The 16,301-nt window shown below is 56.8% G+C and overlaps 1 protein-coding gene across 1 annotated transcript in view; it reads right to left on the bottom strand.

Annotated features, from left to right (window-relative positions):
• The window catches only part of FAM171B (family with sequence similarity 171 member B), a 29,693-nt gene extending 14,110 nt beyond the window's left edge, over nt 1-15,583 (bottom strand). Inside the window, exon 1 of the mRNA XM_070421657.1 lies at nt 15,391-15,583. Coding sequence (XP_070277758.1) covers nt 15,391-15,583 — 193 coding nt within the window. The remainder of the gene's footprint in view (nt 1-15,390) is intronic.
• Between the last annotated feature and the right edge of the window lie 718 nt (nt 15,584-16,301).

Raw genomic sequence — 16,301 nt, 5'->3', positions numbered from 1 at the left:
ATGGACAAGCAGAGGAAGCGTCCCTGGTGAGTGAACAGCTGTTGGCTGGGCCACCCTGACCTGGGGAGTGGGGGGGGGGGGGGGGCCACGGAGGACGTGGACCACATGGCCCCGCTCCCCCGCCCCCCCCCAGATCACCCCAGCTCCATGAAACCAGTTGTCTCTGACGATAGCCCTTCCTGTAGCAGGGCCTCTAACCAACTTCTTTTGCGCCCTTCAGGGAAGGTCAAAGGTTGCTCCTGAGCTCCCCTTTCTCAGAGTGGCCACCTTAACATAATCACACCCCAAGCGGCAGGCTTTGAGGGGCACACTCGGCTCCCCCTCCGCACTTATCTACAACCAGGAAATTCAAATGGTGCAGCCACTTGTGATGGAGGTTTGTACAGGCCTGGGGACACTGAAAATGCAGACGCCATATGGAACTCAGAGACCCCATGTCCCTGCATGAACGCTGCAAACTCTTTCCCCCCACTGACCCCTTCTAGTCTACCCCCAGGCCTTCCCCCTCAGGCCTCCCCCACCCAGGCCTTCCCCACCCAGGCCTCCCCCACCCAGGCCTCCCCCACCCAGGCCTCCCCCACCCAGGCCTCCCCCACCCAGGCCTTCCTCACCCTGCAGTCTGTGTCCCTGGGTTTAGATGCCCAGATGCACACAAGTGCTTTGTCTGACTTCCCACCCACCCACCCACCCTGCCCTCCCGCTGAGGTTGAGAACTAAAAGCAGGTGAGTATACACAGGCTTTGAAGGGTTGCCCAGGCGTCGAAGGAGACCCTGCCGGGTGGGTCACTGCACACGGCATAACAGCAAACCCTGAAGACCCCCGGCTGCGCCCCGTCTGGCGTGGCTGTTACTGAGACGTGAGTGTATCAACAAGGAAAGTTCCCCAGCATGACGCTGAGTCAAGAAAATAACATCAAATCCCAGAAAGGTCAGTGTAACGTGTACGTACGTCTATTATGGCTCAGAAGGACTGACACCTTGTCTTGCGTGCACGGCACGCACCCCCTCGCTGATGAGGGAGCGTCTCCCAGCCTCGCCCTCAGGACGCTGCGGGGCACGTCGTGGCCGCACAGGCTAAGCCGCCTCGGCCCAGCGCAGCCCCGGCTCCTCCTCTGCTGCGGAGCCCGAAGGCACCGGCTCGTGACAGAGGTCAGAGGTCACAGTCACGCGGCCACCCGTGCCCATCAGGGCCACTGACCAATCCAGAGGTGAACACCCGCCCCCGGACCTCACTCAGGAGCTGTCATCAGTGGTCCCAGCACAAGTCCAGGCCAGGCTACCTCCGCCCCGCCACCCCCCCCACCCAAAAGCCTGGGAAGCCGGCTGAGCCCTTGGCTCCCGGTCACGGTCAGTCCCAGGGCCCGGAGAGCATTCCCACCACGTGCTGCGACGTGTTTCTGTCCCATCTCCACACCTTCCTGTCTGTCTGTCCTTTAACTTTAATTTGGACGGAAACTACATCATGAGAAAGTTTCCGTCAGCTCCTGATGGGTCCATGTGGCCCACAACTCCCAATCTCTCCTGCCTCCTCCTTAGAGAGATCAAAGTGAAAATCTCTCCTCTGTTCCATTCCGTTCTTTCACCCCATCTTCCCATCAGAGCTCCGTCACGTGTTACTTTAGTTGTAAATGCCGTCACATTAGAAAATCTGAAGCTGGTTGGAGGCAACAGGCCAGGCCAACTGGAATCCACGGCCTGCATTTCCACGGAACACAATGCCCTAGACCTGATCGATATGCCCATCAATCATTGGCCTCCATTAGGGGTGGAGTGACCGCAGCACTAGAGAGAAACCATTCACTCCTCTCGGATGTAAAAATAAACAGGATTTCACCTGCTTTGCAGCAGAATTCATTCCTAAGAAGAGTGCTTGCTGAAGATGCCATTTGAACAGACAAACACGCGTCAGCAGGACGCACGGCCAGCAGAGGGGAGAGCTGCCAGCAGCCCTGTCCTTTCCAGAGAGAAGAAACCCTGTCCTTCCAATACAGCTCCCCCGGGGCCCGCCAGCCTTCGCCGGCTTATTCATATGCTGAGAAGGTTCTGGTCCGTGTTCAGGTTTCCTGGACACAAAACAAGAAGAAAAACCGTTTCAGTTCAGTCTCTCGTAAGCGCCCGTCTGTCTTCTCAGCAAAACAAAAGGGCTGATGCGGTGAGAGACCTGCAGCCCCTGCCACGGGGCCTGCCCCTTGCTTAGATAACGTTCCACGGACAACCCTGACTCTAGGTTGTTCTAAAAGAAAAACTAATTTCACTCCAGAAGATGCCTTCATAGTCTCACTACAGAAGTTTCTGTGTACTTTTACCGTCAATGACAGGAAACACAAGCCCCGCCCCCTTGACCAGAAAGCTGTGACACTGGGTGTCACCTCCTCTGTCTACACTCAACCCTGACTAACCTGGTACGGACGATACGTCCAGACAGAATGCTGAGCTTCTGAAATATTTAGCTTCCTACATGTGGTCTCTGACGGTAACAGCAATGGAGCTGGTGAGTTCTAGATGTTACACAAACATCACCCCCATTACTTGCCGGAGTCTCCTCTCTCTCAGAGCAAGTCTCATCGGCACGCCCACAGCTCACATAGGAAGAGACGGGGGCCCGGCCGCCTGGCTCAGTGACTGAGTGTTGGTCTCTGAACCAGGAGGCCACAGTGCAATTCCCGGTCAGAGCACAGGCCCGGGTTGCACCTCGGTCCCCAGTAGGGGCTGTGCAGGAGGCAGCTGATCAATGACTCCCTCTCATCATGGATGTTGCTCTCTCTCTCTCCCTTCCTTTCTGATATATATATATATATATATATATATATATATATGCATGTACACACACATACATACACATACTAGAGGCCCGGTGCACAAAAATTTGTGCACTTGGGGGGGGTCCCTCAGCCCGGCTTGTGCCCTCTCGCAGTCTGGGACCCCTCGAGGGATGACCACCCCGGGGGATCGGGCCCAAGCTGGCAGTGAGACATCCCTCTGGCAGCCTGGCAGCCCTCGGGGGATGTCCACTTGCCAACAGGGAGCAGACCTAAACTGCAGTCGGACATCCTTAGTGCTGCTGAGGAGGCAGGAGAGGCTCCCACCACCACCGCTGTGCTGGCAGCCATTAGCCTGGCTTGTGGCTGAGCAGAGCTCCCCCTGTGGGAGCGCACTGACCACCAGGGGGCAGCTCCTGCATTGAGCGTCTGCCCCTTGGTGGTCAGTGTGTGTCATAGTGACTAGTCATTCCCAGTCGTTCTGCTGTTAGGGTCAATTTGCATATTACCCTTTTATTATATAGGAGTGCCTGGCCAGCCTGGGTGAAGGGCTGAGGGCTGTTTTCAGACTGGCCACAGCCCCTTCGGGGGGGGGGGGGGGGGTCCTGTTGGGGTACCTGGCCAGTCTGGGTGAGGGGCTGATGTGTGTTTGCAGGCTGGCCAAGCCCCCCAGCGGGGACCCTCACCCCATGAGGGTGTGGCCAGCCTGGGTGAGGGGCCGATGGCTGTTTGCAGGCTGGCCACAATCCCCCAACCACCCAAGCTCCCAGTGGAGGTGGCTGGAAGCAGGTATCTGGCATTTGTTTATCTTCTATAATTGAAACTTTGTTGCCTTGAGCGGAGGCCACAGCCGGCTCAGGAGTCACCCAGCTTTCAAAGCGCCTACAAGTGTCTGACTGCCCCCTTTTTAGGGCAAAGAGAACTGCTCCTTGGTAATTACTGAGGATGGTTAATTAAGTGCCCTTGTTTGCCTTGTAGATTTAAAACTTGTTTTTAAAAGTCAGAGGCCTTGGGGCAGTGCTTTGAGGAGAAAAAGGGTCCTGTTTGGGGTAAGGACTCTAAATTCACTGTGAAGTGGCAGGAAAGGAGGTGAGAGGGGGAGGGAGGGTGAGAGGCAGGAGATCATGGTCCTGGCCCAGGAAGTGAGAGAGCCAAGTGCTAATGGGAGACAAAAATAGAGGCAGGCAGGGAAAGAAGCAGAAAAGGGAGAGAAAACGAGGCTCACGGTGCTCAGGGGTGAGAACTGCACGCGGGCATATTCACATCATGGCTCCTTCCACAGCTGTGTTCGCACAGCACCCCGCACGCCCCTCGAACACACACCGTTACCACCTGTGGTCTCCTTGCCTTGTCCACTCGGGGTGTTCTCTGCCATCGGTGATCGAGTTTTGTTTTAAAAAAAATAAATGGCCCGGCTGGTGTGGCTCAGTGGTTGAGCATCAACCTATGAACCAGGAGGTCCCGGTTCGATTCCTGGTCAGGGCACAGGCCCAGGTTGTGGGCTCAAACCCCAGTGTGGGGTGTGCAGGAGGCAGCCGATCCGTGATTCTCTCTCATCACTGATGTTTCTCTCTCTCTCTCTTCCTCTCTGAAATCAATAAAAATACATTTTTTAAAAAGGCCGGGAAATATGGTTTCACCGAGTGGAGAGATGATACCATTAATCCCGAAAGCCTGGCGCAGTCCTGGTGATGAAAGTAACAATTAACCCTTTGAGTGCCAACCAATATCCTAGGAACTCTGCTAAAGTCGCCAAGGCTTTTTTGCTCATTTTACAGCAGTTTAGGAAAAAATTATGAATCGCAAGTAAATGAAGTTACATAACCAAAAACTTAAGGAAACCTTTACTACATTGACATATTTAGCAATACCGTCATCACTAATAAAAGCAGACTTAGAACTGGACGCCATTTCGAAGCTTTGATAGCGCTCCCGGCACTTTTGGTGAAAGACAGGAGGAGCGTGATCGTGCTCCCCGGCACCCTAGGGGTTAAAGGGCAGATTTCAGCTGCTGTCGTCTGAAAGTTCTCTTTTGACCCCAAAATCGTTTAGGGAAAGGTTCAGCCTGGCTTCACTCAGCAGGTGGTGGGGGGGGGGGGGGCGCAGGTGTTCACATGGCTCCTTGGAAGTTAGGAACCGCCAGGGAGGCCTCACCTGCTGAGGTGCCTGCGGTTTGTCCTCAGGCCTGGCTGGGGTCCACGTGCCTCACAGTCACGAGCGCTCATGACAGTTATTGGCTTCATCTCCGTCCGCAGCCCTGTTCTCAGGGACCAGCGAGCCCAGGTGCAGAGTTCCCAGCTCGGTGCCAACAGCTCTGAACAGAGGGTCCTTCAGGTGTCAGGTACCTCCAGGTCAGACATCAGGAAACCTGAACATGACCCCAGGCAAAGGCCTCGGTGCATCAACAGACACCAGACACTGGCTGTGCCTCGAGGGCCATTCTGCAGAGGCCGTGAAAGAGCCGAAGGCTGGAGGGACTGACCCAGGCGCCCGTCAGGCCACCAGTCCGTTCAGGGGCTGCCCTGGCAGGAGAGGTCATGCTCACGCCACGCTTGCCGATTTCACATCACTCGGGCACAGTAGCAGGAACGCCTCACACTCAAAGAAAACACAAAAACAGCCCTGGCTGGTGTGGCTCAGTGGATAGAGTGGTGGCCTGAGGATGACGGGTCCCAGGTTCGATTTCCGCTCAGGGCACAGGCCCGGGTTGTGGGCTCGATCCCCAGTGTGGGGCGTGCAGGAGGCAGCCGATCCATGATTCTCTCTCATCATGGATGTTTCTCTCTCCCTCTCCCTTTTTCTCTGAAATCAATAAAAATACATATTTTTAAATAAATACAATAAAACATCCCTGGGGCACTCACCCCAGAGATAAGCCAGGGCTCAGAGCGGAAGCCCAGGGTGGAGGCCGGGCGTTTCTCCCAGCTTCCCGCTGTCAGCGAAGGCCGGCAGGCGGGCAGGGCCACACACAGAAACTGCTATCGGCTCACGTTTCTAAAGGCTCTAACTTCCAGCAAAGCTAACAAGTGAACTGAAACGATACAGCTTAGGAATAATATTTCTTTACTGAAAAAAAACTAAGTATGAGAACTGCTAACACCGGCCCACGTTTAATCTTCAATTATTCCCCAAATTGCTCTGCTCTAGAAACGTCCTGGAGGAAAAAGCACAGGGAGCGGGGCCTTCGCTCTCGATCGCGTGTAAATGAGATGAGCATGAAGTCTTCGCTCCTGGGAAAGACACAGAACCCACAGGAGGCCCCGCAGCACCCCCCCCCCCCCCCTCGCTCAGGTGCCAGCAGCCAGTCTCCAGGCAGCCCTGCAGGTCCCGGAGGGCACCGTTCCCTCGCAGCCTCGTCCGCCCCGCACGCACTCGGAGCCCCGCGCTCCCTCAGGCCCGGGCGAGCGGGCCTGGGCTCAGACGCCGTCGGCAGGTACTGAAGAACTGCCTGCTCCCCGGACCCCCGTCACCAGAGACACCACCCGTGGGCCCAGAACCTGCTGTCGTGGACCCACAGGCTCCGCCTCCACTAACGGCCGTTAGACGCCTCCAAACAGACTCCCCCAAGCAGCCAGGAGCTCCTTCCTGACGCGGACGATGCACCTCATCCTGGCCCTTCCAGCCACCATTTCCCAGGCACATACGGCAAAGCCCACTTTAAACACATGTTTGTATTGATGTCAGAGAGGAAGGGAGAGGGAGAGAGAAACATCCATGATGAGAGAGAATCGCGGACCGGCCGCCTCCTGCACGCCCCACACTGGAGATGGAGCCGCAACCCGGGCCTGTGCCCTGACCGGGAATCGAACCGTGACCTCCTGGTTCGTAGTTCAAATCTCAACCCCTGAGCCAGCCGGCTGGGCCAAAGCACACTTGTTACCAACAGCAGACGGAAAAGCTGATATCCATCTCCCCCCTCAGACGGTGTGGACAAAGGAAATGTTAAGACACGTTACACTCAGCCAAGAGGATGGACGACGACAGTCCTGCAGCGAACCCAGTCAGACAGCGGCGAGTGTGGGGGAAGAGCTTGTGTCAGGAAAGCATCTGTCAGTTTCTGTTCAGTCACACTGAGCACACGGAGAACCCGCCACTCAAACACGCGGGACCGGAAGTCCTCACAATGGGGTGTGTGTGTGTGTGTGTGTGTGTGTCTGTCACCCTGTGAGCAACACCAAGAAACAGGTCCCCCTGGTTATGAAAACCCCGGAAAGAAATCATAACCACCCCGTCTGGGAAGAGGGCCTTTACAACACGAGCATGTCAGATAGGACCATCGATCTCTAACCCCACTTCTCCTATTGATTCTCGAATTCCTTCAACAACAACAGCAAGAAAGCAAATAAACGCTTTCATGGATGGGAGATTTCAATCAGGTTTGTGTAAATCAAATTACTTGAATTCCATAAAAAGTAGGCAGTAATAATATATATCAAATATCATTATTTGAAACTAAATTGGGTGAGGTCGGTTTCAGGTATTTAGAATATGAAAAAAAAATTTTTTAACTTCAAAGGTGTACCACTTGGCCCAACAATTCCGCTCCTCCAAAATCGCTTCCAATTGCACTCGAGAACATGTGTGCAGCCCGGCCTGTGTGGCTCAATGGTTGAGCATCCACCCATGAGCCAGGAGGTCAGGGTTCGATTCTAGTCAGACCACATGCCTGGGTTGTAGACTCAACCCCCAGTGTGGGGCATGCAGGAGGCAGCCCATGAATGATTCTCTCTCATCATTGATGTTTATCTCTCTCTCTCCCCCTCTCTCTTCCTCTCTGAAATCAATAATATATATATATTAAAGAAGATATGTCAACACAAAGATCTGTACAGGAATGTAGAAGCTCCATGTGCAATACCTAAAATGGGAAGCAGCCCACATATCCATCCCCAGAAGCAGTGACCAACCAAGCGTGGTCATTCCTATAATGAAATACGATTCAGCAGGAAAAAGAAAAACTACTGAACAAGCCACAGCAGGGGGAACCCACGGAAAGCAGACTGAGCGGGAGAAGCTACACACACAGAGAGTCCGTGCTACAGACTCCACGGGAGGAGCGGAAATTCAACGCTCACCTATCGGGAAAACCGTCGGAGGGGTGGGCCCCGGGAACGAGGAGGCCCTGCCTGGGAAGGGGCCCCGCGGGGACGGCGAGGGGATGTGCAGGCTCTGTGTCTCCAACGGGGTGGCCACGGCGGACACCCATCGGTCAGACAGCACGCCGAGGGGTGCGCATGTCCGTGTATTTTACCTCAAAGGGAAAGAAGAACCGGCGATGGGGGAACGGGGGGAGGTGTGGGCACAGAATTCACCACTGAAGGTGACCTTCGTCCAGGCTGTGATGCGTATGGGTTTTTTATTTATTTATCTTCATTGTTGAAAGATGTCCCCTTTACCCCCCACCCATTGCCCCCTCCACCCGCTCCCGTCCCCTCCCCAGGCCTCCATCCCACTATCGGCTGTGTCCATGGTTATGCATATATGCATACAAGTTCTCTGGTTAATCTCCTTTTAGATACTATTTTATTTGCTTCCTGTATTTTTGACATTTTCCAACATAAAAATTTTAAAAATACATATCGGTGAAATGTACAATCAAAACGTTTATACCATAAAAATACGCTTTCCCATATGCGAGGGCATTCATTACCACCCGGGAGATCCCTGCGCCACCCGATCACTGGGAGGATCTGAGATGGAGCTCATTATTTCCTCCGCTCCCCCGCCCCCATCCATCTGCCGGTCCGTCAGAGTGAATATGATGCGCTTGTCTCAGCCACCACCAGCTCCTGGGTTCATCCTTCCCGGGCCCTCAAATATGTATGAATAACTGACCCTGGTTCATCTGGAGAACCCGGAGCGGCTGCATCCTCTGGAGAAAACCACTGACTGACAGTTCTCAGCCTCCGCCTTTCCTCTCACTGCTCTCTAAGGAGGGCAACTTGATAAGTTAACTAGAGGCCCGGTGCACAAAATTCGTACACAGGGGTGGGGGTCCCTCAGCCCAGCCTGCACCTTCTCCAATCCAGGGCCCCTCAGGGGATGTCCGACTGCTGGTTTAGGCCTGACCCCACAACCAGCAGTCAGATATGCCTCTCGCAATCTGGGACTGCTGGCTCCTAACCACTCGCCTGCCTGCCTGCCTGATCGCCCCTAACCGCTCACCTGTCAGCCTGATCGCTCCTAACCACCTCTGCCTTGTCCCTGCACCCAGGACCCAGGATTCCCTCCTCTGGCCGGCCACAGGCACCCAGGACCCGGGCTTCCTTCCCTCTGGCCAGCTGCAGGCACCCAGGACTCGGGCTGGCTTCGCCCAGGCTGGCCGCAGCCACAGGGGACTGTGGGCGGGTGGCTTGTCCCTTTCCCGAGCCGCAGCCACTGGCGCCCGGGACTGCAGGGCAGGAGGCTTATCTCGGGCCTGGCTTTGTCAGGAAGGACATCCAGAAGGTCATCGGGAAGACGTCCGGTCTAATTAGCATATTACCCTTTTATTAGTATAGATGAGAATATGTAAATTTACTGTTTTTAAATCCTGATTTTTCTAAACCTCATATTCAACTTTTACTTTTTACTTTTTTACTTTATTTTAATCCTCACCCAATTGCATTGATTTCAGAGAGAGAGGAAGGGAGTGGGAGGGAGGGAAGGAGACATATCGATGTGAGAGAGAAACGTCCATTCACTGCCTCCCATACGCGCCCCAACTGGGAACCGAACCAGCGACCTTTTGGCGCAGAGGACAATGCCAAACGAGGGGCCGCACTGGCCGGGACACACTCACCCCTTTTTAACCCTCATGCTCCTTTCTCGCAAACAGAGAGACGTACAGTCTCTGAATCATAAAACCCAGAGAGCACGAACCAAGGCCCATGGCTAGTTTCTCTGCTATCTGCTCAGCACACACCACGCACTGCATGTGTCTTCATCATTTTCTAGATTTTTCCTGAGAAAAGTCCGTTCCTTTTCCACAGACCACGTCCTGAGAATGAGAACACCATACAGAGGCAAAGAAGAACCGCTGCTCAGCCACAGCTATTTAAAGACACGCTAATGCCTGCGAGGCCGTAAGAGGATTGCCGGTGCACACGGCGACAGAATTTCCTGGACAGAACCCAGTAACTGGACTCTGGCATCAATCAGTCGGCTATGGTCAGCATAAGACAAACACTGAAATCAGCTAATATTAAAAATCCAAAATTTATATATACTTATAACCTCTACCACAAATACTTCTACCTAACGTTTCTTTACCTTGCATATATCGCCTGCTGAATTCCAAGAAGAGTTTCACGAGAGGTTACATCAGCGAAAGGGATCCTGATGCCAGCATTTTTTAAAATATATTTTTATTGATTTCAGAGAGGAAGGGAGAGAGAGAGGGAGAGAGAAACATCAGTGATGAGAGAAAATCATTGATTGGCTTCCTCTTGCACGCCCCACAGTGGCGATCAAACCCGCAACCCGGGCATGTGCCCTGACCGGGGATTGAACCATGACCTCCTGGTTCATAGGTCGAAGCTCAACCACTGAGCCACGCTGGTTGGGCCTGATGCCAGCATTTTTGTTCATCTACTCATCCATCCATTCATTCAACAAACCCATGCTGGCCTAGGCACAGCAGGTGCTCTTTTAGGTATTAGAGACATGCAGAACAACCTATCTACACTAATAAAAGAGAAACATGGTAACTGGCGTACGACCGCTACCCTTCCCATTGGCTAATCAGCGTATCCTTATGCAAATTAACTGTCAGCCAAGATGGCGGCCGGCAGCCAGGCACTGAAGCAAGCAGGGAGGCTTGCTTCCTCCAGGAACTGCAGACTCCAACGTTCCCCGCCTCACTGCCGGACTCTCAACTGCAACTCTAAGCAACTATTACTATGTTGCAAATAAGAAGCTAAACAAAACCGGCTTTCAGTCAGCCCGGGACCACAACATTGTATCCATGTTTTCAGCAGCGAGGCCTCAGAGCTAAACCTGGCCCAGAATAAAAAAAAAAAAAAAAAAAAAGCAAGGAGCGATTGGGAGCTTTTAGTCAACTGCCAGCGGGAAAACAGCCCTCAGCCCCTCAGCCAGCCTGGCCAGGCACCCCAGTGGGGACCCCCACCCTGATCCAGGACACCCTTCAGGGCAACCCAGCCGGCCCCAAGCTGTGCACCAGGCCTCTATCCTATATAGTAAAAGGGCAATATGCCTCCTGGCACCGGGGTCAGCGTGACAGGGGGCAGCGCCCAAACCCCCTGATCGCCCTGCGGCTCTGTGTGTGACAGGGGGTGGGGCCACAACCTCCCTATCCACCCTGCTCTGTGCCTGATAGGGGGGAGCTCCCCAATCCCCTGATCGCCCTGTGGCTCTGTGTGTGACAGGGTGCAGCGCACCAACCCCCTGATCGGCCCTGCTCTGTGCGTGACAGGGTGGCGCCGCAACCTCCCCATCGACCCTGCCTTGAGTGTAACAGGGGGCGGTGCCCCAACCCCCCAAACAGTCTACCCTGAAAGTGACTGAGGGTGGCATTGCAACCTCCCGATCCGCCCTGCTCTGTGCATGATGGGGCGGCGCCCCAACTCCCCAATCGGCCCTGCTCTGAGCCTGACCAGGGGCTGCACTTAGGGATTGGGCCTGCCCTCTGCCACCCTGGAGCAGGCCTAAGCCAGCAAGTCGTTATCTCCCGAGGGGTCCCAGACTGTGAGAGGGCACAGGCCGGGCTAGGGGACCCTCCCGGGGGACCCTCCCCTCCCGAGTGCACAAATTTTTGTGCACCGGGCCTCTAGTCTATATAATAAAAGCCTAATATGCTATGTGTCAGTCGTCCATTCAACCAATCAAAGCATAATATGCTAATGATATGTTAAGGCCGCTCAACCACTCACTATGACGTGCACTGACCACCAGAGGGCAGATGCTCCGACTGATAGCTTAGGTTACTGCTGGGGTCCAGCCAATTGGGACTCAGCGAGATGGGCCAGACACACCCTGGAGCGCTCCCACAGTCTCTCCCCTGCCCCTCTTGCAATCTGGGACCCCTCGGGGGATGTTGGAGAGCTGGTTTCAGCCCGATCCCACAGACCAGGCCAAGGAATCCACTAGTGCACGAATTCGTGCACCAGGCCTCTAGTATATATATAAAAGGCTACTATGCAGTGTCCCCTCGGGACTTCGATTGCTCGCTATGACGTGCGCTGACCACCAGGGGGTGGCACAGAACGAAGGAAGGAAGGCCCCAGCCGGCAGCCGGCAACCAGCAGGCCCCAATCGCCCTGATCGCCGGCCAGACCTAGGGACCCCACCTGAGCACGAATGTCGTGCACCGGCCTCTGGTTTAATACCACAGTGAACGGAACAAAGGCGATGCTGCCACAGAGCTTACGATCCAGGAAGGGAGATGGGCTTTAGGAGCCGAGGACACTGCCTGCCGTGGAGAATCACTACAGATGGTGGTTTCCTACACTGGTCGGGAAAGCTCCCCGCCCTGGCGCATGGCTCGGTTGCTGGGTGTCATCCAAGCACCGAAAGGCTGCTGGGTCGGCTCTGGTCAGGGCACAGGCTCAGCTGCAGGCTGGGCCCCCAGTGGGAGACACACAGAGAAAGCCTATCTATCTATCTCTCTTTCTCTCTCTCTCCCAAAATATTAAAAAATAAAATAAATAAAAAGGGCTTCCCTGTTATAGTGACACCTGAGCAAACCCAAGGGATCCGAAGTTCCAGGATTCCAGGCAAAAAAGGCAAATGCAAAGGCCCCCATGCCCCAGCCACTTCCAAAGGGAGGAAGAGAGGCAGGGTGGCTGCTGCGGAGGGAGCGAGGGTCAGGGCTGTGGGAGGTGGGGGGTGGGGGAGGCTCGGGCCGGGGTGGAGGCTCTGCAGGCCATTCCCAGGGCCCGGCGTCCAGTCTGAGGGCGGTGGGCAGCCCCTGGAGGACTGTGGGCAGAAAGGATCCTATTGAATGTTTTTAAAGGCCACTGGTGGTGTGAGGAGAGGAACACGGGCCAGAGCCGGCCGCCAGGTCACCCCAGAAACCTCGGTCCCCGGGGATACTGGACCTTCACTCGGTCCCCGGGGATACTGGACCTTCACTGCGTAGCCCTGTCTCCCGCACGCTGACACCCCAACAAGGAAAGCCGCCTCCAGCTGCTGCTATCCTGCTGGGCGCCGGCTGGGAGCCCGAGTTCCCGAGGGAAAGCCAAGGGCTCGGGCTCATCCACGGGCTGGGCCGTGGCTCCTTCATCTCACTCATCGCACGCGGAGAAAGGAAGAGCCTGCGAGCTTCCCGCCATCCACCCTCCTCTAAACTACGCCCCTCGGACACAGGAAGTGTCAGTGCGATGTCCGTGTGCGAGGATGTCACAGCGTGCGCCCCGCACACCTCCTCACGCACTGCACCGCCCGGTCACACCGCTCACTATTCCCCACGATAGACCGAATGAGATGCACGGCGAGCCTGAACCGGCCACCCCTCGTCTCCTGCAGGAGCTGAAGCCCCCGCACTCCTGCCTGTCACTTCCGTAAGCTCAGCCTCAGCTCCCCGTGCAGAAACCCCTGGGGAAGCCGCGTCCAGGGTGGGACCACGTGGGAGCACCCTGCCTGCTGAGAGGCCAGCCCCTGCTCGCTCAGGGCACCGACAGGGAGAGCACCGGGGTGGCCCAGTCCGCCGGGTGCCCGGGAGTCGCTCTCGTGGACGAGGCTCGAGCACCAAGTGCGACGCTGGCTCCATTCGTAAAAGTCTCCTTCCCGGCTCTCGGGGAGCATTACTGGGCAGCATTCAAACACAAACAAATGCTGTCATTCGCTCTGGTTTCACAAAAACCTCAGCCCATTCGCCAACAAATCGATGGCTTTTTTTTTCTTTCCAAAGAGCAGGAGGGCAGGCATATGGGGTGGGGGTGGGGAGAGGCAGTGAAATGGAGTCCAGCTCCCTCCGAGCGGGCTCGTGGGGGGGAAGGAGCAGGGACTGAGGGCCACAGTCCCTGGCTGGAGGGCGCTGGGCACCTGCCTGGGAGTTCCACCCACAGGTCAGGAGTTCCCTGGGGGGGGGCGGGGGGGCCTTGCTGTGTGGGGTCACCAGGGCTCCATCCTCTCCCCCTCCTCCCCCCTCCATCACAAACTCCCCTCAGGTGTGTGACATCCTGAAGGGATTCTTGCAAACTACCTTACACCCTTCCTTCCCGGAATAAGAGAGAGAAATACATGAAAATCAATCAAGACTTTTTCCTCCAATGTCTGCATTTAAATACAGCGGGCGGGCGGGCGGGGAGATGGGAGCAGGACAGAAACGGATACAGAACAGGGTGCTGAAGGGATGTGAGAGCCTGTGTTGAGTGTGGGTGTCTGTTGGAGTGTGAGTGTGGGGGGTGTGAGTGTGTGTGTGTGTGTGTGTGAATTTGGGTGTGTGAGTGTGTGTCTGTGTGTGTGTGTGCCTGTGTGTGTGTGAGTGTGTGTCTGTGTGTGAGTGTGTGCCTGTGTGTGTGTGTGCCTGTGTGTGTGTGAGTGTGTGTCTGTGCGTGTGTGTCTGTGTGTGTGCGTGTGTCTGTGTGTGAGAGTGTGTGTGTCTGTGTGTGTGTGTGTCTGTGTGTGTGTGTCTGTGTGTGTGTGAGTGTGTGTCTGTGTGTGTGTGTGTCTGTGTGTGTGTGTCTGTGTGTGAGAGTGTGTGTGTCTGTGTGTGTGTGAGTGTGTGTCTGTGTGTGTGTCTGTGTGTGTGTGAGTGTGTGTCTGTGTGTGTGTCTGTGTGTGTATGTGAGTGTGTGTCTGTGAATGTGTGTGCGAGTGTGTGTGTCTGTTGGAGTGTGAGTGTGTAAGAGTGTGTGTGTATGTGTTTGAGCACTGTGTGTGAGTGTGTGTGTGTCTGTTGGAGTGTGAGTGTGTAAGAGTGTGTGCGTATGTGTGTGAGCACCGTGTGTGAGTGTGTGTGTCTGTGAGTGTGTATGAGTGTGTGTGAGTGTGTGTGCGCGCGCGTGTGTGAGTGTGAGTGTGCGCGCATGTATGTGTGTGTGTGTGGTGTGTGCACAGCCCCGCAGGGGATCCTTCAGGAACAGGGAGGGAGGGAGGAAAGATCCATGGAGGCAGCTCCGGCTCCCCCTCCCGCCCCCTCCGCCCCCTCCGCACCCACTGCAGAGCCCGGGCTTCCCAGAAAGCTCCTGCCCCCAGGCTGACTCCCACCCACGCAGCCCAGTCCTGGCAGGGAGGCCGGTGGGCAGGGGGTCTGGGCTGGGCAGGGAGGCCGGGAGCCCAGGGAGGCCAGGTGCCCAGGGGGTCCGGGTGCCCAGGGAGGCCAGGTGCCCAGGGGTCCGGGTGCCCAGGGAGGCCCGGTGGGCAGGGGACCAGGGAGGCCCGGTGGGCAGGGGGCCTGGGCTGGGCAGGGAGGCTGGGAGCCCAGGGGGTCCGGCTGGGCAGGGGACCAGGGTGCCCAGGGGCAAGGAGGCCGAACAGGGAGCCCAGGGTGTCCAGGGAGGCCAGGTGCCCAGGGGGTCCGGGTGCCCAGGGAGGCCAGATGCCCAGGGGTCCGGGTGCCCAGGGAGGCCCGGTGGGCAGGGGGTCTGGGCTGGGCAGGGAGGCCGGGTGCCCAGAGGGTCCGGCTGGGGAGGGAGAGGCCGCGGAGCCGCGCGCGGGGAGGGCGGGGAGCCGGGATGGAGGGACCTACCTGGCGCCGGGGAGGCGGAGGCCCCGGGCCCCTCGGGCGGGTCCTGCGCGGCCCGGTCCCGCGGCCGCGGGCGCTGCTGGATGAGGCTGAGGTCCGAGCGGCCGGGCTGGGCGGCGGGGACCGGGCGCGCCCGCAGCAGCAGCAGCGCCAGGCCCAGGAGCAGCGCGCAGGGCGCGCGCCGGAGCCTCGCCATGGCCGGCGGCCGGGGCGGCGCTCATCGCGGGCGGCGGGCGGGCCCCTGGGCTGCGGCTCTCCGCCCGCTCCGCTCTGCGCCCCGCGCTCTGCGCGCTCCCGGCGGCGGGGGAGGGGGGCGGGGGAGGGGGAGGGGGAGGGGGAGGAGGGACCCGCATCCTCGCGCGAGTGCTCGCGGGGCGGGGCGGGGCGGGGCGGGGCGGGGCGGGGCGGGGCGGGGCGCGTGGAGCGGGAGCCGGCCCCCGGCTGCCACCTGCGGTCCCGCCGGCACCGGGTCACCTGCGCCCTGACCCCGACCTGACCACCAGAACCGACAGAACTAGTCCGCAGGACCCGAGATGAACACAGAAGATCTGTGTTTACGCACTAGCGATGGACCACACGGACAAGCAATTAAGGAAAACCCCACTTACACTCACCAAGGCGTTAACAGAGGAACCTTAGGGACACGTTTAACCAAAGGGGACAGATCTGCAGACTGAAGACTGCGGAACAGCGATGAGCGCAAGGAAGGCTCAGGCGATGGAGCACGACCCCTCGCTGTGGACTGAAGAGTGAATGTGGTGGCACTGTCCACACGCCCCGAAGCAGCTATAGATTCACTGCAACCCCTTTCAGAATTCCAGTGGCTTTTTTCACAGAAATACTTCTTTTAAATCCTAAAATTCATATGAAACCACAGAAGACCATGAGTAGCCAAAGCAATCTTGAGCAAAAAG

Source organism: Myotis yumanensis, unplaced genomic scaffold (genome assembly GCF_028538775.1).
Source record: "Myotis yumanensis isolate MYYU_CA2020_CCGP unplaced genomic scaffold, mMyoYum1.0.hap1 SCAF_8, whole genome shotgun sequence".
Taxonomy (NCBI): Eukaryota; Metazoa; Chordata; class Mammalia; order Chiroptera; family Vespertilionidae; genus Myotis; species Myotis yumanensis.
Note: the sequence above shows the minus strand (reverse complement) of the source record. Positions and strands in the feature narration are given on the sequence as shown.